Source organism: Chinchilla lanigera, unplaced genomic scaffold (genome assembly GCF_000276665.1).
Source record: "Chinchilla lanigera isolate Chin_1 unplaced genomic scaffold, ChiLan1.0 scaffold00022, whole genome shotgun sequence".
Classification (NCBI taxonomy): domain Eukaryota; kingdom Metazoa; phylum Chordata; class Mammalia; order Rodentia; family Chinchillidae; genus Chinchilla; species Chinchilla lanigera.
The window spans coordinates 5,033,305-5,054,976 of NW_004955423.1; the positions used below are offsets into that span (position 1 = coordinate 5,033,305).

At 38.0% G+C, this 21,672-nt stretch overlaps 1 protein-coding gene across 1 annotated transcript in view; it reads left to right on the forward strand.

Annotated features, from left to right (window-relative positions):
* The window catches only part of LOC102012664 (guanylate-binding protein 5), an 18,601-nt gene extending 11,781 nt beyond the window's left edge, over positions 1 to 6,820 (forward strand). Inside the window, exons 5-11 of the mRNA XM_005385100.2 lie at positions 185 to 381; positions 729 to 971; positions 2,027 to 2,307; positions 3,034 to 3,246; positions 4,096 to 4,198; positions 4,429 to 4,610; positions 5,997 to 6,820. Of these exons, the coding sequence (XP_005385157.1) occupies positions 185 to 381; positions 729 to 971; positions 2,027 to 2,307; positions 3,034 to 3,246; positions 4,096 to 4,198; positions 4,429 to 4,610; positions 5,997 to 6,113 (1,336 nt within the window). The 3' untranslated portion in view covers positions 6,114 to 6,820. The remainder of the gene's footprint in view (positions 1 to 184; positions 382 to 728; positions 972 to 2,026; positions 2,308 to 3,033; positions 3,247 to 4,095; positions 4,199 to 4,428; positions 4,611 to 5,996) is intronic.
* The last annotated feature ends 14,852 nt before the right edge of the window (positions 6,821 to 21,672 follow it).

The window sequence follows — 21,672 nt, forward strand, 5'->3', positions numbered from 1 at the left end:
AAAAAAAAAAAAAAACAAAATTTGATAAGCTTTCAAGGCCAACATAACTAACTCATATTAACTGATGATGAAATGTCAGTTTGGTTGAGTGGTAGAGAGAAAATCCATTTTTGGGGAGGCAAGGAATAAAATATGGGCTTAGATGTTGTCCTGTTCTTGTGAACTTTCCTTAATTGCATCTCAGCAATGTGACAGAACTGACAGATCTGCTCAGAACAAGAAATTCACCTGATTTTAACGGAGCTGAAGATGCTGCTGACTTGGGGAGCTTCTTGCCGGATTTAGTGTGGACTCTGAGAGATTTCTACCTAAGCCTGGAAACAGATGGACAGAGCATCACACCAGATCAATACCTGGAGAACTCACTGAAACTCAAAGAAGGTAAGGGGGCTTGGTTTTGACCATTAAGAAAAAAGCATCTCAATGAAATCATTTTTTGTGTAGGTCACTAAATGTATATTTTTTTCATATTTACTCACCCAACTTTCACATGAAATAAATAATGAATATTACTAATTTGAGTAAATTAAGAGATTCAATATTAAAATGTATTCTGTTCTTGGAACAAATTTCTTTCCAGTTTTCATTCCCTGATTATACCTTTATCCTTTTGCATAGGGTTTATAAAGACATGTTAAAGTAAAGAACACTAGCAAAAAGAATATTTCTTTGAGGTAAATGATAAGCAGATGTGCTATGCTAAATAAACCCTAATTTTCCTTCTTCAGGTAGCAATGAGAGAATTCAACATTTCAATTTGCCCCGTTTGTGCATAAAGAAATTCTTTCCAAGAAAGAAATGCTTTATCTTTGAGTCACCTGCTGAGAAGAAGCAGCTTCCCCACCTCGAGGACCTTCGAGATGATGAGCTGGATCCTGACTTTGTGAAACAAGTGTCAGAATTCTGTTCCTACATCTTCAGCCACTCCGCAGCCAAGACTCTTCCAGGAGGCTTCAAGGTCAATGGACCCTGTGAGTATCTACTTAGGTAACTTCTACACAGCAGACAGTATAAGAAACACATTAATCTCCTTGCAGTACCAATGTTAACAAGTGCATAAGTAACTACCACCATGAAAATCATATGGGACACATTCACAAAAATATAGCGGATGTGAAATGTATTTCTAGTGTTTTTAGTAATACCTCCAAAATTACATAAAATGGGGGAGAAATGAAAGTAAAGAGAGTTAAAAGAGTTGTACCCATCTACTTTCCACCGGTGAACTGCACTAATCCACACTGATGGGCATCATTTGTTTAAGAAGTATATTGCAGCCTTATTATGTGTGAAAGCCTTTGATAGGCTCAAGATAAGCAAGATGTACATGTTCCTGGTAGAAAGAGAACTCCATTAATACAAATGTTGAATCAAGTGCAAATAGTCTACATTTCTAAAAAATTTGTTGACTTCATGGTCTTAATTAGTCTAAGAAATCTCTGTCTCCAAATTCCATAAATAATTGCTACACTATAGAGGGAAATTGAGCACAAGTTGACAGAGAAGTGAAACAGGGAAATTCCCAGCAAGAATAAGAAAAGTGATGTGGTCTAAAATTGCTTAATTTTCCTTTTTTTTTTTTTTTTAAAAAGAAGAGGATATCTCTCATACCAGTTTTATCATAACAAAGTAAAAAGAGAAAATGAAATTTCAAAGAAAATGGAAACTGAGAGAGAGAAAAGGGAAGACTAAAGAGGCGAGGCCTATAGCATTCTGATCAAGTATGCGTGGCTTGTATATAATCATTGCATTTGTTTGTAGATAATTATGGGTCGTGTACAATCATGCACACCTTGAGATTTACCATAATTTCTGCTTTGAACACAGTTTCTTTTCCCTAAAAAAGAAAGACCTTGGTTCTGAATTATATAATTTCCCAAAAGAATTTATGTGGAGTCCATGGATACTGCACAGAATGGTGAAAATTTTCAGGCAGTGAATCAATAAGTCCACATGCTCAGAATTACTCAATGGAAGAGCAACTCTTGCTCCACAAGTAATATAACTGTCTTTTCCCTCTGTGAAGGTCTTGAGAGCCTGACACAGACCTATGTTGATGCCATCAACAGAGGGGATCTGCCCTGCGTGGGGAACTCAGTCCTAGCCTTGGTCCAGACAGAGAACTCAGCTGCAGTGCAGAAGGCACTGGCCCACTATGACCAGCAGATGGGCCAGAAGGTGCAGCTGCCCACAGACACCCTCCAGGAGCTGCTGGACCTGCACAGGGCCTGTGAGAGGGAGGCCATGGAGATATTCATAAAGAACTCTTTCAAGGATGAGGACCAAACTTTCCAGAAGGAATTACAGGTGATTAATATTATTGTTGTTTGTTCTAGTACATGGGCTTAGGGTAAATAGAAGGCAAAGACTTTTTCCAAATGGTAAAACAAGACTTAATTAAGAAAAGCAAGTACCAGGCTTGAAAATAATGATGATCACTCATGTGATGCACTCCATATTACTTTTATACTAAAACCAAAAAAGCATATAAATACTCTAAGCAGTTTACACTTGTAACTTTTCATGGAAGCACATACCTCACCTTCTAAATATTATATTCATGGATGACTTTATTCCTCTCAAAGTTATATTTACTGTTTTATTAGTGAAACAAAATTTATACTTGTGTCTACTAAAATATGGTGTATCCAGGATGAATAAAATTGACTGATATCATTCCAGTTAATTATCCAATTCTCCCTCTCACTAAAGGTAGAAAAATATAAAAATCAAAAATGTGGTAAGTAGCATCTTGCATTTAAAAGCCAGCCATGGGGCTCAGGGATAGGGGCTCATAAGATTACATCTAAAGCACAGATAACAAGGAAAAGTGGTTTTAGTACATTTCTAACCCAAAACTAAGTGTTATTTTTCATAGAGTAACCTTCTCAGAACTTTTCAAGGTTTGGTGGAAAGGATATAAACCAGGTTATATTCCACTAAATTTCCACTGAATAGTATATATTCTTTTTGAGAACAACACCTGGAAATACTGAATTTTTGCTAACATCTCTGGGATTTTGTCCCTTGAAGACCCTCCTAGGTGCAAAGCAGAATGACATTTGTGAGCGGAACAAGGAAGCCTCTTCAGAACGTTGCTCAGCTTTACTTCAGGATATTTTTGGTCCTCTGGAAGAAGAAGTGAGGCAGGGGATTTATTTTAAGGCAGGAGGCCATAACCTCTTCCTTCAAAAAATGGAAGCATTGAAGGCGAATTACTATCAACAGCCAAGGAAAGGAATACAGGTACCCCAGATTTATCTATTAGCTATGGAAAATTCAGGGAACGTTCTGAAAAAACACTGAAGACAAAAGGTAAAGTATGAATATACCAGCACACCGATGAGTTTATATCTAGGTCATTTTTTGTTAGTACAAGTTTACAGTACATTCCTTGAGAGGAGTTACTATATGTACATAATACATCTTATTTCCTTCTTTCATTTCCTTGTGCTTTATTCCACCCACTCTATCTGTCCTTGAACACTCTTCTTTTCTTGCTCATACATGTTTGCAGTATATTATGTTTACATTCCTCGTATGGAGATGGTACAAGTACATAACACATGTTAACTTCTTTTTTCTTCCCCTTTTCCTCCTGTCCCTTCCTCCTTCCTCCATCTCTTGATGCCTTTCCTCTTTGAGAAGGATCTACCTCCCTACTTCCTATTATCTACTTTTTATTTTGGTTTTTATTTGAATCAGTGTTCAAGGGAAATCATGTGTAGCAGCACTGCGGCGTAGCTGAGGTATTGAAACATCACCATTGTCATCAGTCTTCTATGTCAACCTCCAGTGCTCATTACCACAAAGGAATGGGGTTTTTTGGATACACAAGATTGAAATGCAAAATCAAAAGTTATTTAAAAAATCAAAAGGTTTTAATTTAGTTTCAATAGTTGCCGTGGGTACTCAGATGTCAAGGTAAAAGCTGGGCCCACATCTGCAGCAGGGGAGACCTGTGGACAGTTCTGCTGGCTGCTGGCTGAGCGTCTACCAGGAGGGAAAGATGTGAGGAACAAACAGAAATAAAGAGGTGGACAGCACTCCCCATTACCCTTGCCTGGTACCGACTTTGGGTTTTCGCTTTCATAGGCTGAGGAAGTTCTGCAGAATTACCTAAAGTCCAAGCAGTCTGTGAATGATGTTGTTCTACAGACAGACCAGGCTCTCACTGCCAAGGAAAAGGAGAGGGAAGGTGAGATGAACCTGGAGGCAATGCAAGCAGACAGGAAGTTTCGAAGTTTGAAAATAAACATGGCCAGGACGGCCCCAGAGCACCACAATCAGCTACAGTTTGGTTCTGTGGATGGGGAAATGACTCAAGTCAACTTCATGATGGAGTTGTAACGATAGTAGACAAGAGTGGGAAGCAGAAGGAAGGGGCACAGTCGTCTGAGAGAGGTTTATTTTCCTCCTTCTCTGCAGAGGCTCAGTGGAAGGCAGCGGCTCAAAGGGCAGAGGAAGAAAGATTGGCGGCCATTGCCCGGGAGAACCAGAGACGCCTGGAGGAGAGGCAGAGGCTCCACCAGGAGCAAGTGAGACAGATGGAGATCCAAAGAGCAAACTTCCTGGCACAGCAGCGGAGGGAGCAGGAGCGGCGGCTCCAGGTATTTATCAGAGGTTTCATCTCAGGTTTTCCTCATCTCTCCCCTCTCTGTGAGCAGGAGCTTGAGCCCCTGGCAAAGGGGCTGTGCAGTGCAGTTGGCGGCTCAGGACAGGTACTGTGGAGTCTGACTGCTGGGCGAATCCAGGCACCACTTCTTACCAAATACAGGGTTAGGGAAGTGCTCACTTCCCTCTGCCCCCTGTTTGCCTCTCCTGTAAAATAGACGTAGTGGTGGCATGCATTTTATAAAGTTATTGGGATAATTAGATGCATTTGTAAGTGTGTTCAGAATGGTACTTGGTACAGAATAGTACTAGGAATTGTTCAATAAACACTAAGGCGTTTCAGTCCCACAGTAGTCCTTAAACTTGGTAATTACTCTGTGAAATGCTTTGTCTTGGTTGTAGATATTTTGTTCCACCAGTTTTCTGTTGGCCTCTCTTTACTCCTGCCCTTCACTTGATCATCTGGCTCTGGTGAACTTTAACCTGCAATTTGTTCTATCCAGTCCCTGGGCAGCAAGGACTTAGCTTGTGCAGCAGTAGCTCTTATTTGTTAAGTACCACAGAAAGTCCTATGCGCACTCTCCCTCATCTGATCTATGCACTGGGAGCAGAACCAGTGTGCACCCAGGTTTCAGATGAGGCAAGTGAGGCCCCAAGTGAGAACTAAATCCTGGTATCACACAGCCCTTAAGTTGTCAGAACTGCCTTCCCAGTGAGCGGGGTTCAGAGCACTGCCGCCTGGTATGAAACTGCTCTGTGAACAGCCTCCTGAGACAGTCATGCTCCTAACCCTCGCCGCTGCTTCCCAGCCCATTTGCAGGCACTGGTTGCTGTGCAGCTACTCCAAGACATCCTTGAGACTGCAGCTCTTTCCTGAAGGCTAGTATGGGCAGTCTGTGGTTTCTGATCTCCATTTGTGTCTCTAAAAGTGTGTTGGCCTGGAACATACCCTCATATAAGGCTCAGATGCCTCATCTGACTCTGGATGTCACCCAGACACTCTACTTTTGTATCAGCCTCTTCTCTTAGAACCATATCTAACATGCTCCTGGGGGTGATAGAATTGAAGTCAAGCTATGACTCATTATTCAGAGACATTGTGGGTTTTTTTTTGTTTGTTTGGTTGGGTTTTTTTGGTACCAGGAATTAAACTTGGGACCTTGTGTTTGCCAGGCAGGCTCTTGTGCCACTGAGCTATATCCTCAGCCCCTTTCAGGGATATTGTGTGCAAAGGTAAAAGAGCAGTTAAACAGAACTCTGAGTGCACCAATGTTTCAGACACTGTAGATGAAAACAAGGACAAGTCAGTGACTCAGGCAATTAGAAAGAAGCTTTATCTTGCTTTTAGCTGGGCTTTACAGTTTCTATTCACCACTTCTTAGGAGGAAGCTGAAAGGCAAAGAGCAGCGGCTGAAGCTGAACAGAGAAGACTGCAAGACGAGATAAACCGTTTGAAATCCTATAGACCACCACGTAATGATGACTGTATCTTGCTCTAAAGTGCTGAACATCAGAGCTTCCATTTTTTTCTTTCTCCTTTTTACTGCAGACACAATGGGACAAGAAACATAGAACTTCAGGCAATCAGTATTTAAGTAATTCCAATGCCTCCTGTCTAACTTTCTGTATTTGGCTCAGGGTATTAAAAAATAACAGGGTGGGAGTTAACCACACAGGCTGAGTCAGATGGACTGAGACTAAGGTTTGGGCTCAGCTGGTCATCACTCCTGCTGGTTGGCATGTGCTGAGTGCTGTCAGAGGAGGCAGCTGTGGTACAGTGGAAATAATGTACAGCTCTCCCCTTGATAGAGGCACTACTGTACAAGCTGTGTCATAACTGGGCAGCAGTGTCAGTAGACCATCTGCACAGAGAAATTCCAAGCTGAAAGCAAGTAATACTATAAAATCTCCTATTTTGGAAGATAAAATATTAGCAGGGAAATTATATCCCAGTTTGAAGGGCTAAAAAAAATAGTGTTTTCCTTATGTTTAACCTTACTAAAAATGTAATTTCAATAGTATATTCTATAATAGGAAATAAATTATATTAGATGTATAGTAATCATTTACTAAACATTTGTAATTTCATAAACTTTGTAAATAGGTCACATAAGAAATGTGCTGAAAACCTGATGTAACTCATTTAATTACATGTTTACGTTAGTGCTAAAATTAAATCATCTCAATTTTTTCTGGTCATGTGTGACAACATGCTGCTTTTTTTAAATGGTGGATTTCATAAATATATCTGTTAGTACATATTTTAATTACTAAAATGCTTTTAAACCATAACTATCAATTTGCATTTATTCTCCTCAGTAGTTAAAAGCCTATAGGGAAGACTAAATTTCCCTAAGTAAGTTAACAACTTTAAGATGAGAATGAAAACATCCTTCATTATACTTTTTGATTGTTTTCTGTTTGTTTTATCTAACCAGAGTAAAATACGTTTTAAAAATTATAGGAACGTTAGACAATGCTCTGTTTTGCCTCCCTTAAATTCATTATGTACTTAAGGAATTTCCCAGTTGAGCTATATGATAGGAAGTTGAAATTTTTTCTGTTGCTTCTGAAGTAGACTGAGGCCCCGGGGAGATAGCTCAGTGGCACAAGCCCCTGCCTGCAATCACAAGGTCCTGAGTTTGATTCCCGGTACCAGAAAAAAAAAAAGAAAGAAAGAAAAACAGAAAAGTAGATCGTAACACAAAGTTCTCCCCAACACACAGGGTAATGAGCATCAAGTAGTGCCAGGCTGGGTGTAGATCTGTCTCAGACAGGCTTCGCACTACAACTACCGAAAGCCACTGTCTCTGGAGGCCATCACTATCCAGAACACCAAGGCAGTGTGGGAACACCCTATCTATCATCAGTTTTAGAATGTCGCAATGCCATTTGTGACTGGCAGTGGTGGGATCTGTGCTGAGCCGGGCTGGAGGGGAGGAGGTGAACCTGCTCCTCAGCAGGAGAGCTCTACATTTAGTTTGAACTGTTCTGCTTCCAGAACTCCCTCGAAGGGCTGTTCTGGCTTCTCAGGACCCACTGCCCTTGCCCAGCAGAGAACCCATTGCTCTGACCTAGTAACAGCAAAGAAGATTCCACCAACCTGTGGAAAGACCCAACTTGGTCCCCAAAGGTCACTCGGGAGACCCCACCTCCATGGGCAGGCCAGGTTGTGCAGTTAAAGTGTATCAGTTTATGGAGTGCCTGTATGAAGTCCTTGTTGGGCATGGTGTAGGTGATAAGGTTGATGAGGGAATTTAGGTAGCACAGCCACGTGAAGACGTCAAAGATGGCCATGTGGAACCAACAGGCATCCTTGCAGATGGACAACACCAGGGAGATGGTGAAGAAGGGCAGCCAGCACACAATAAACACTCCCAGGATGACCCTCAGGGTAAACATCATCAATTTAGTCAAATGGATTATTTGTCATTTTGTAAAATGACAAAACTCACCTAAATTATTGCTTGAATAATTTAGTTAAATTTTGGTTAAATTGACTGACTTGAGGCATATTGTAACAAATAGAGGCTTGCAAACCCTTGTAGTAATAAGAGTTCAAGAATCATTTTCCAACATTGCACATGATTATGCAAAGTATATTATTCATTCCAGGGGTGCACAGTTAAGACTATTAAGCTCTTTTTCATTTACTACTGCCTATAACATAGTTTGTTTCATAAAACACACACATGACTTTTTGCAGAACATGAAGTGGAAAATGGAAATGTTTAAATTACATGGAAATGACAATACATTGTCATTGGCTGTGGTAGCAAATAACATTTTCCATGTTGTCTAATGGCAGAAATTTTCACAAACATACATGAATATATGCTCATGTAAAATACTGATATTGTCTTGTGTTTTTAGGAACTTGAAGGGTTTCTCTTTAAAGATGGATACCACACCCATGAATAAATTTTTCTTGAGTTCAACAAATTTCCTACAGAACAATATTCACTTTTCCTCTCTATTATCTTAATTATCTCTTGTTCAACCAAGAAATCATGAAAGGACTGTAATTCACTCAAGCAGTAAAACCTCAGATCATGTGTATTTGATGGAGTTGCTGTGACTAAAAATTGCCTTTGGTGTTCCACCTTTCAGCATATGTATAATTGGAAATGAAATTTATGAAAATAATGAAGTAAAAGTCCATTTTGTGTTCAAAGAGCAAAACAAGAAAAAGAAAAGAAAAGTAGATTGATGTTAATGTCTATGCTCCTTTTTCATTCCTAAAACAATAGAAAGATGAACTGTTCATATAATTTATGGTTGGATATGACTCAGTTATATATAGATATATATTTGTCTTTTTGATACAGGGTCTTGCTATGCAGTTCAAGCTGGTCTTGAGCTCACTTTGTAGCTCAGACTGGTCTCAAACTTGCAATGATCCTCCTGCCTCAGTTTCCTGAGTGCTTGGGATTATAGGAGTGCACCACCACACCCGGCTTAGTTATATATTTTGATTTGACATTAGCTTCAGAAAGTACTGGCGCATTATTAAAACATTTGTGTAACAACATTCTATAATTATTTCTGTAAGTTATATAAATGATAAAGATTTCTGTAAATTATTTTAAGATCTGAAAAAATGTCATAGTAGAAAAGAACAAGTGCTCTATGTCAGTGACAGCCAACTGTAATAAGATTTAAATCCCTCGGACTCAACATAGCTAATTCAGTTATTCAGTGCTCCGTGACTAGGTGCCATTAGCCTGCACTATAGTACAAAAATCTGATCTGTATCTTCCTCAAGCTTTTTGTCTTGCGTATTCCCCTCCAAAAACAAGGGCTTTTTTCTTCTTTACAAACCTTCCTGGGAGCATGTTGTTTTTACTAGTGAACAACAAATGTTCTTCTCTACCAGCTCATCCCCAAAGTCTGTCTTGTAGAACAGAGCTGTGTCACTGGATGCAGAATGACAGGAAAATGCACTCAAGGTGAATACTGCCAGTTTCTTGAAGCCACTAAACCTAGACTGTGCATTTGGACCTATTTGGCCCAATTATTGTGAAATTCACTGGTTAAATTTTAAATGTATCGAGAAGTGAGAAAGTAGAGTCTTCTCTAGAGCCTCTCATGGAACTTGGCTCTCCCTATACTTTGATTTTAGTCTCAGGGACTCCTGTTTCCAGAATGGTCCAGTAGTAAGCTTCTGTTGTTTGAGACTCCAAGTTTGTGGTAGTTTGTTTTACAGCTGCAACAGGAAGCATAGCTTCTTTATTAGTTAACACTGTAAGTAATTATTAATGCCAGCTCTGGATTCAGGACTGTGTGCCAGTAGTGGTTACTATAACAACTTATCCTTTACTCTCCAAATTCCTAGGAGTACTTAGTATATTTTTGTTGCATTTATTTTTGAACAAGTATTAATATACATTACTATTATGCTTTGTTCTTCTAAACATGACAGATTTAGAAGAATGTAGAAAACATGAAGTGTACAATAATTCACACAAATTAAAAAGTGGATACACACATTAACAGCTCCTTCATAACATAAATTAAGCATTGCTGAAACCCTAAATGCACATATTATAACTTCTAGCAAACCTGCTAGAGCCAACCACTTCAAAACTTTCACAGTTCTTTGTAGGGTTTTACCATGTGCATGTGGGCTCCTAAATTATAAAATTTAGTTTGGCCTGCTTTCTATATAAATGGAAAGATGGTATATGCATTTCTTTGTATATTGCCTTGTTTGTTAGTGAGATATTTATAAGGTTCATCTAGTTCATTATTTGTAGTTGAATGGTTTACATATTGTATAAAATAAAACAGTTTGTTCATACTAATAATGACAAATTTAAGGAGTGATCATGAAGGCTGTGATGCATGTTTATAATCTCAGCTCTCAGGATGCAGAGGTAGTAGTTTGCTGCTAGTTCAAGGCCACCCTTGGCTACAATAATGAGTTGATACACAATGAGATTTTGTCTCACAAACAATCCAACAAAACAAAAAACAAAGGTTACATTTTAAGAAATTGATTACAGTAAAAGACACTGTTGGGCTAGACCCAATTAGCAGTTAAGACCACCAGGACAGGCAGGATTAACGCAAAGAGTGATATCTTTTTTTCAGGTTAGGTGCAGCCTGGCCAAAGGCAAAAAAGCTATTAGCCCCAAAACAAAGGAAGGGGGCCTACTTTGTAGACCATTTTAAATACGGGAGGGGGAAATTCCACTGAGGAAGGTGGAAATTTTAAGTTTCTCAGGAGTGATTGGTGGATCTGGTGCATCTGCGGGAGGGACAAGCAGGAGCACAAAAGCGTGTTGATTGTTAACAGCCTGGCTTTCTGTAGAACTACAGTTTCCTGTCAGCCTGAGAACTAGCCTGAGAACTATCCCGATGAACAGGTTTACTCTTGTCTCTTGAGCTGAGTGAGGGCCTTTCTGTTTGAATAGACCAGTTGTCTGTCCAAATTTTTCTCTTCAAGTTGGGCGGGATACAATGTGAGGGACCTAACAGAGGTGTTTTCATTATTCTCCCTCAAAATATTTCTTCTCACTTCAAACACATGTATTCCAGTTGTTCTTTGCAAACTTTCTGAAGCAATTCTGGAAGTCCTCTTTTGTGAGAGTCTTTACAGGTATGATCAAAAATCCAGTGAATGCTTCTGCAAAAGACAGGAATGGAGACTCATAAAAACATTGCAGTGTCCTCTTCCACTACACTTACCAGATCTGGCACCGTGTGACTTCTGGCTCTTTCCCAGAAAGGAAAAATGATCATGAAAGGTGAACATTTCCAACTGACCCAAGACAACCAGGCATCCATACAAAACTCCAACCAAAGGCATTCACAGAACAGGATTTCCAGAGCTGCTTCAGAAAATGGCAATAGCTTCAGTACATTTGGAGTGAGGGGGAGTAACCTGAGAGATTAATTGCAATGTCTTTCACTCTAATAATTTTTTCAATATGGAAATGCTCATGATACTTTTCTAACATACCTTGTTGTTAAATTTTCACAGATGTGTTTTATATAATGTTAGTAAGGACAATATTGAACATATACACTTGCAAAATTATATAAAAAATTTCCTGATGTCATACTCCCAGAAATGAAATTCGTAGGTCAGCAAGGATACATGTTTAATTTATTCTCTCTGCGTCGGGGTTGTTATGATTAAAATTCTCTCTGGCAATGCACATACTTAACAAAACATGAACATTAGTCTCACATTAACATTTTTCACTTTTTTTAAATAGTAGCTTTGTGATGAGATCTTGTGTACACATTGATTTGCATATTTTCTTGCAAATTAGGTGGAGCATTACTTCATATTTCTGTTGTTTCCTTTTTATTTTTGTGAAATGCCTGTTTTTGTTTCTTCTATGGTGTGGGTTGCATTTTCTAGCTTTTTAAAAGTTCCTTACTTATCTTGGATATGAGGTTTTCAGGGTCAGGATTTGTCACTGTATAATATCCTTTTACTTATAGAATTTTCGGGGCTAGGGATTTAGCTCAGCAGCAAAAGCGCCTGCCTGGAAAGCGCAAGGTTGTGAGTTCGGTTCCAGGTACCGGACAAAAACCAAACAAACAAACAAAAAAAAAAACAAAAAAAACATACTTATAGAATTTTCATGAAAAAGTTTACACTCTGAATGTCATCAACAACATTTTACTTTATACCTAGCAGCAGTTTGTGTGGGGTGTGCATGTGTGTATGTGTGTGTGCAGGTGTGCCCTGTCTTCAGTGTGAATTCTTTCAGCTATAGCAGGTCATGGCATTACTTATCTCTTTATGTTCTAAAGTATGTATCATTATGCTTTTCTAATTTATAACTTACTAAGAGTTGAAAATCTATGTTGCATGAAGTATGAGTTCAAAATATTTTTATGGAAAAAGAGAACTCATTTTTCCAAATACAGTCTAATAAAAAGGTAACCTTTCCCCTAACTTTTGCTAAGAAGGACTCAGATTGAAATAAGAAGTTATGCCTCTCTGTTCTGGGTCTCTCTGAATTGTTACTTTTGGTTTTTATTTCCATCCATGGGTGCAAAGATAACAGTACATTATTTACTACATTGTAAGATGCTTATGGTTATACTTGAATCAGTGTACAAAGTTTTTCAAAAGTGTCTTGACTTTTCTCAAGCATTTGATATTCCACATAAATTTGAAAAGTATTTTATATCCCTAGCAATGATTTAGTCTATTACTGGGGTTACATTGAATTCATTATTTTTTCTATCAGGCTCTTCTAAAAAACACACTATTTACATTCATTTTCAAACAGTCTTACAATGTTGAGAATTTTGAGTTGTCAGTTTTTATTCAATATCTTAGAGATGATTTTCCTTTTTTAACTTGTATGGTTCCCTAAATGAAACTGCTCACATTCTCTCCAGCACTTTTTTAAATACAATATTTGTATTTCTCTAGATGCTGTCCAAATGCTTTCTTTGTATTTGAAATTTGTCATGCTGCCTATGATGGGCATGGGTAACTTCATCTTTGTGGTTATTCTTCTTGGGGTTCTCTATAATTTTGGATCTATGGCTTGCTATTCTTGTAATATTGGAAGGTCTCAACCATGTTTGCTTTCTTTTCCATTTCTTCTTTTGGAATCCTAATACATTTAGAGTAAATCTTTCACATTGCTCTGTACAATACCCTAAGCTACTGTACACCTCTTGTCTATTTCATCCTTTGAATATCTTTGAATATCGGTTTGCTGAATTTCTATTGAGCAACTGCAAAGTCTTTAACTCTTTTTCCTGCTGTGTCTATGCTCAAACTTTTGTTAAGACCATGAAAGGAATTTATGATCATTAATATTGGGCTCAATTATGTAATTTCTATCTGACTTTGTTAACAGTTCCCATTTATCTGCAGAAAATCCAGATCTGTTCCTGTATGCTGATCATTTTTCCACTTGCTCTTTCTCCCCACCACAACTAGAACCTTTCATATAATAAATATACAAATTTTAAAGGTCCTGTTTGATTGTGCCAACCTTTGATATATCTGTATAAATGCTGCTTGCTTTATTTCTTTAAAATACAGCTATTACCTGGTTTTTCTGTGCAATGTATGATTCTTTAATTGAATGTCAAACAAGAAAAATACTTAAGTCAGTGGAAACGTATATAGCAATATTTGTGTTTGGGATTGGGCATACGTCTTTCCTATTTCAGTGTTTGCAGTGAGCGTTGGATCAGTGCAGTTGTAGGTCAGCTAGATGTGGGTGTTGCTTTTCTATCGCTGCCTTCAGGGCACGACAGGCTCTCGTCTCACCCCTGAGGTTCTGCAAGGGCCCTGTTCATTAGTGAAGGCCTGGAATGCCAGACATTTGTCTCAGTGTCTGTAATGCCCTTTCCCTGTATTCCAGCAGGCTCCTCACATCTAGGTCACATGGGCCTTTCCTTTCTTTGTGCTCCTGTTCCTATCCCAACCTGCTCTGACTTGTACTCAGCTCAAAATACCTGGTAGAAAGGCAAGAGTTATCTCCGCCCTGCAGGCTCTGCTGTGCACTCTCACACCTGGGATGCTCAGCCGGTCCTCTCTAACAAGGCTCGGGCTATCTGCTGTCTTCTGCTTTGTGTTTAAGCTTTCCTGTACATACTTGTTAAGGCCACTTTTGTGGTCTTTTGCCAAACTCTGTAAAACAGAATGTCAAAAATGATACTGCCCTTTCTGCTGCGGTATTTTTGCTTAAGTCTCAGAGTTGAGTACACTAGGAGTCAAAAGAAAACAAAATAAAGTGCCCTTATATCTGAGGAGAGGATGCTAGATCACTCTTTTCTGGAGCTAATTAATAAAACATAAAAAAATTCATTTCAACAAAATAAAATTTCACTGACTTCATCAGTTTCAGAAATCATTTCAACAAGTTCTTATTTACCAATATTACACTGTTATGACTGAGATAATCAGCATCATTTTAAAAGTATTTTTCAAAGCAACAGTTAAAAATCATGAAACTAAAGATTCTAAATTTGCTTTTTCTTTCAGGACAAATAATTTTTTAAAAATCTTGTTTGAAGCAAAAAAGAGTGAGCTAGCACTAGATTCTTTTTCTCTAGAATCACATGTTTATATCTGCATAAACAAAACAAAAGCTAAAATATAAGAGGGAGAGAGAGAAAGGAAGATTAAAAAGAGAGACAGTGAGAGAGAGGGAAAGACTTCTTGGGTCTTTCTTCTTGAAAGAAAAAGGAATGTTATTGTTTGTGACTGGGTAATGCTTGCATCTACCTGCATATCTACCTTTGTGTCTCAGGGCGTATAACACCATGGTTCAGAGCCCAAGTTAAAGACCAATCCAGAAATTGCAAAGTTAAAAATCTGTAAAAACTCTACCTAATATTGTTGCATAAAGTCTTAGATTTACAACACAATTTTCTAAATAATCTAAAAATTCTACAATATTTTATAAAAGGAGCTCATGGCAATTTAGCTATAGATTATATTTTTCCAGTTATACATACTTGCAAGTTGGAGTGGTTGTGTGATCAGTTTCCTATAGACTATGGACTGCAGTGTGTAGACCTCATGGGTAGATGTGGGCCAGAGAACTCTGAGCCTGCACTCCATGAATCCCTGTTTACTTTCTTTATGTCTGGATCACAGATGTAGCAGTCAGGTTTGACCTTGCAGATGAATACAATGACTTATCCAGTCCAGAACAATAAAATACTAAGAAATTGCATCCCTGAATGGTCCTAAGGAACAATGCTTCCGCTCAAGCCAAGAGTGGAAAGAACATAACTTCTATGTTATGTTCTTGACACACAGCCACTTGGATGATGCCTCTCTCCAGAATCCCCTTTATCTGTTCTCCCTCCTCCTGCCATCAGAAGGGTAGAATTGAGGGGCTGGGGATTTAGCTCAGCGGCAAAAGTGCCTGCCTGGCAAGCGCAAGGTTGTGAGTTCGGTTCCCGGTACTGGAGAAAAACCAAAAAAAAAACAAAAACAAAAACAAAAACAAAAACAAAACAAAACAAAAAACAGAAGGGTAGAATTGAAACACACCTAGAACACACTTCTAGAATAAAATCCATAGTTTTGGTTACTGTTGATCTGTTAACCACATCCTCAGTGAGCCTATTTGCTTTAGTGGACTCTGCTTGGTTTTTAGTGTGGATTATTTACCATTATCCATTTGCTTACTCTCTTTCTTTTCACTAAAATACATTGTCTGTTATCTCTTTGTAGTCTGAGTCAGTCTTCAGAACCAGAAGTATTGACACTGTCCTGTGAAACCACCTGTCATCTTCCCAATTATAATTTATTCTTGTTTACAAAGAGACTTGCTTTATCTGTAGCACTATATTAACAAAATCCCTTTTCAGTTTGTTTTATAGTACTTGCCTACTTAAAGACACAGCTATGACAAGAATGAGAACATTGTTTTTTTCATCTTTAAGTACCCAAAAGCAGTGGCTCTCACACTGGATTGAACTTTTGGGTAAAACCTGTCCTCAAGAGTGGAAGGAAAAAAATGACTTTACCAAATTTCAGTAATCCCCCCAAAAAGACAATACAACAAGTAGATGATCAAATGTCATCATGATACTATTTAAGAAGGGTACATTTCAACAGTTAGTATTACAACAAGAATATATAAACAATTTAAAATTAAAATTTCCACTAAAATTATGACTCACTGTATTAAATCATCATGTATTAAAGGGCAGAGAGGGGGTTTTAAAAGTTCAGTCTAAATTTCTACTGGAAAATGTTTTACTATCTCTATTTTAAAAAAAAAAAGAGGAAAAAAGAGAATTTCAAAACAATGAGAGTATAATAATAATTAATACATTGCACATCATTATATCCAGAGTAGTTATTCAGGGTACAAGATATAGGCATGAGATATTATCCAAACAACATTAGCACAAAACTTTCTTTTCAAAGAACTAGAAGAAATTAGCACTTCAACTATATGATTTTCCCCTTTACCTTCTTTCCTTTCCCCTTTCTCTCATCACAGTTTCTCTTTTATTTGAAGTTCCTTTCTAATTCACAATATCTATTGTACTTTTGGGGATACATTTACTTGTTGAACTTCTCACACTAGTGAGACTATATAATGTTTACACATTCAGGTTTGATTTATTTCACTCATGATTATGGTCTCGAGTTGCATCCATTTACATATAAAGGTCTCAAGATGCATTCATTTACCTAGAAATGTCCTGAGATTAACCTTCTTTATGGCTGAGTAGTATTCCACTATTTAAAAGACCACATCTTTGCAATCTATTCCTCAGTTGATGGGCATTTGGGTTGTTTCCACTAGCTATTATAAATTGTACTGTTCTAAACATGGGTACACATATATCAATGTGGTATGATGTTTTTAATTCTTCCAGGAAGATACTCAGAAGGGAAATGGCTGGGTCAAATGGGACCTCCAATCTTAATTTTTTGAAGAATCTCCACACTTATTCACACAGTGCTTGAAAGCAGTTTACACTTCTACCAACAGTAGAGAGTGATTCGTTTTCCCCAACACCCCTTCCAGCATTAGTTATTGGTTGGTTTCTTGATGATACCCATTCTTTCTGGGATGAGATGTAATCTCAGTATTGCTTTAATTTTTATCACTTGAATAACCAGTGATGTTGAACATTTTTTGATATATTTATTTGGTATTTGTATTTCTTCATCTGAGAAGTGTGTATTCATCTCAGGGGCCCATTTTTGGATTGGGTCTTTAGATTTGTGGGGGTTCTGAATTTTTTCAGTTCTTGATAAGTTCTACATAAAATTCCTTGTCTGAGGGACACTAAGCCATAATTTTTGCCCATTCTGTTGGTTATCTTTTCATTTTGTTAGAAATTTCTTTTGTTGTGCAAAAGCTTTTTAGTAAGGTGAGATCCCATTTGTTGAGTTTTTGCAGTATTTCCCTGGTGCTCTGATGCCCGTGCCATGGCCTGGTCTTGCTGGTCACCCCTGTGCACCCGTGCCAGAGCCTGACCTCATCTCCCTGAGTTGCTCTGCCCCTGCAGGTGTATGTGTGCCAGTGCCTGGGTCCACTTGTTCTGCTCTAGCTGATTTCTCCACCCACTGCCTGGAGTATGCATGCACCCCTGGGCCACCTGGCTTGGTCTGACTGATTGCAGGAACCTGTGTGCCAATGATGCCAAACCTGCACATACATCCAGTCCAGAGTGCTAACCCGCTCCAGGGTTCTGACTGACTGAAACATCATCCTTTAAAACTATTAAAGTAAAGCCCTACAAGGGCTATAGATATCTATTGGTGCTTATATGCACTTACTCAGGTTGGCCAAGACAGTAGAGGTTTGTGTGGTCCTGCTCTGAGAAATCACCCCTAGATATGGTCTACCCTTTATTAGCAGTGATAATGGGCTTGTATTTGTAGCACAGATAATTCACAACTGGCAGAACCATATTGCATATGGGCCACAGAGCTCTAAAAGAGTTTTAAAAAGTAAAAACATAACCCTACAAGAATAGCTTGTAACCAGTTACATAAAATTTAGCTAAAAGACCAGCTATACCTGTAGACATACCTGCATACACATATAACCCAGTTGCATACTAACTACCTCTAGAGCTCTTAAAATTTCAGAAATCTACCCTTAGATCCACCATTCCAGAGTTAAAAGAGCCCATCCAGATGATTGCTGGAGAATACCCTGACCAGAAAGCTCCTCCAAAGTTCATTCTAAAGAGACGATATACTCAGTGCCTTAGTCCCATCACTTTGGATGCTGACTAGACCATGTATGGCTGAATCTTGAGGATAACATTCACAGGATTGCTCCATACTTCAATGCATTACTCCCTTTGATTTTTGTGCCTTTTCAGGCTGCTTACCTAAGTCCTTGCTTCAGCTTACATATGTGCATGATATTATATTGTCCCTGCTGTCCTGCCAAGTGTGTTTTTGCTGTAGTTCTATGGACAGTTGCCCCAAGAGAATAGAAACTTCAATTAGTCAAACAATGACCAACCAGGATTTGAACAGTGTCCAAGGAACATTGGGCATGCTGACTCCAGCATCAAACTGATTCCCTTGTCAGAGTCGTGTTACAGAACACACAGGTTTTAATCCCAAAAAACAACTCAGGGAGAAACCCTATGATAAAGAAAATCATTCCAATCTTGGATACCTTTGCTAGGGCCCATCCTAGGGCCACTGTGAGCCCTAAAGTCCTGCATATAGTTGGGCCTTGTCTCAGAAGATCACATGTAATATGCCCAAGAAAGATTTGCTGGGAAATTTAAAAAGGGGAAACTGTAGCAGCAAGTGCACCCCTCAGCTAGTAGACTTTAGTTTCTGTTAGTTGCCTGGGTAAGAGTTCCTGTTACTTCTGGTTCTTAGAAATGGTTGCTCACTGTGATGCATGGCTGGTCAATATGATGTATATTGTAATAACCAGTAAAAGACATCCATGTTTGAAGATAACAATATGCAATATAACAACAATTGTTGATTTCTTATCATCTTGTTTGAAATTCTGTACCATCATTAATGTTTTTTCATTTTTTATTGTCTTTAAAATAAAAAAGCAAAAAAAGAAAATGATAGAAACCATGAAACCCAACATCGAAAAGAAATGGAATCCATAAACCAGATTCAAGCAGATATCCAGAACAATAAAAATTCCACTGAAAGTATCTGCAGCAGAACGAACCAAGTATGAAGACAGAATCTCAGATATAGAAGACAGGCTTGTTGTTAACAATCATCAAAGAAAGGTTTCTTAGAAATAGCAAGGGACCATGAGAAATCAATCCCACAGCTGCTAGATGATGCAAAGAGGAGTAACATAAAATTGATTGGAATCAATACAAATGCAGGAAATAGCACAAATGATATTAAAAAAAAAACATGTTCCTAAATGTCATGGCAGAATACTTCCTTTGCAGGGAAAAAAGAACTTGACATATATATAAGTGAGACACATAGAACTCATATTATCTGTGATCAAAAACAATCTACAGCCAGGCATATCACAGTCAAAATGGCAGAAGTTCAACACAAGAACAGAACCTTAAAGCTGTTAGGGAAAAGAAACAAATCACCTATAATAGAAAGCCCATCAGAATCATAGCTCGCTTTTTAACACAAACATTCAAGTCAATGACAGTTTGAACTGAAGTATTTCAAGCCCTAAAGGAAAACAAACTCCAACTCAGATTGATGTACTCTGCAAAACAATCTTTAAAGTTGATGGAGAAATAAGAAACTTCCATGACAATGAACATGTAAGGAAATTCATGAACACCAAACTAGCACTCCAAAAAACCTAAAGGATACTCTAGAAAATCCTAACAAAGACTACAACTCCATAAACCCCAGAACAAATCAACCAGGCAGGACAAACAATTAAACAGATGGGGGAAAGAAGGATCCAACAAAAAAGAAATAAAATGGGCAAATATTTGGTCTAAGTCTCACCAGATATGGGTCAGACAGTGAGGCATTAGGCTACCAGCAATTTTAAAGTTTCCCCATGAGGAAAAGCTATTACAATCACCTGTGTCCACCTCAGTTCCCCTTCCACTCACACTAGGGCAGAGTTGCTAGAGTTCTGTTACTGGAATCTCCACTTAGCTGAGCGATCTCAAAACAGGTGGCAGGCTTTAGTTAGAAAAATGAATTTTTCTCTGATAGATGGTCTTAGTGAGTTCCATCATAAATTAGCATATCAATGAGAATTCTGAAGATGAATTCTGGAGAAAAGGAAAGGAGGTCTATGTTAGATATTCCTGAGCTGATTTAAGTTCTTTATTATATGTCATGAGTCAAAAGAGAATGCCCTAGAGATTTAGTGTCCTGCTTAAAATTGGCACTAAAATATACTCTAACATTAAACATTAGACCTGAGCAAAAGGTAGTGAGTGTACTAACAAAATTCACTAAGGATAGTCCCAAAGCAATTGAAAAAATGAAAACAGCTTAGATAGTTTTTACTAAGACAGTAACACATTTTGTAGCCATATGAAACATCTCTTCAAGAATGTATATCTCCTATAGGTTTTCCAAAAATAAAAATTATCTAGTGAAAAAAGGATTCAAAAATCAGAAACATGTGTAAATGACAAGATTTCTAATAAAAAGTATACACCCAAAAGCATAATAAATACACAAGTAGAACTAGATTTTATGAGTCATTAAACAACAAAGTGTTAGAAGAATCTGGGTGCTTGAATACTGCTAGTGTGGATTTAAATGAATACAAGGATAAAATTAAGAATATTTACTGATGCCAGGAAGATACATTTTCAGTATCTAATTTTATATTCATATGTATGAATAATGAACATGCAAGTGAAGAAAAATAGTCATACAAGAATCTTTGTAATTTTTTCAAGTAAGATGGCAAAAGAGAAATAATCTTCTCATGACATCATGTATAAAAAGTCAAGAGTTACAAAGAAAAAACTATATCTCAAAAAGAGAAGGAAAAAGAAGAGCTCCAGTAATTCAGAAAAATAAAACAGAATAACTACAAATCACTGATGAACAGAAAACCAACACAAAGAAGAGTACAAAGTGATTTGCAATGTCAATCCCTTCTCTGGGAGAGAAAAGAACAAAACAAAAGCCCTGTCTCAGGATGGCTCCAGGTAATGCCCCTCTGAGATACAGCAGGCCTTGCAGTGATTTCTTCTAAAAATCTCATCTGTCACATGGGAGGAGTCAAATTTTGACTAAATCCCCACCTTGCAATAACTGCGGGTTTTCATTGATGTAGGTAGGGTTCCTGGCTTATCCTTAACACTAGGACAGCAGGCCCTCTCTATGTTTGCCTTGTGCTTCCAGAGTTTCATCAATACCCACTTTGAAAATCTTTACACTCATAGGATGGAAAACACAGAGGAAATGGACAAGTTCCCAGCTACATATGAATTGCCAAATCTTAATGAAGAAGTTTCTTGGTTTCTTTTCTTTCGTTGCCAAGACAAAAAACCTGACACCTAAAATTAAGGAAGAAAAAGTTTATTTAGCTCACAGCTGGTGGAGATTTCAGTACACACTTTGCTAGCTCCAAGGCAGGATGACACAAGGCAGACAGTAACAGCTCATGGCAGTAGAAGACAGCAAAGCAACAAGTA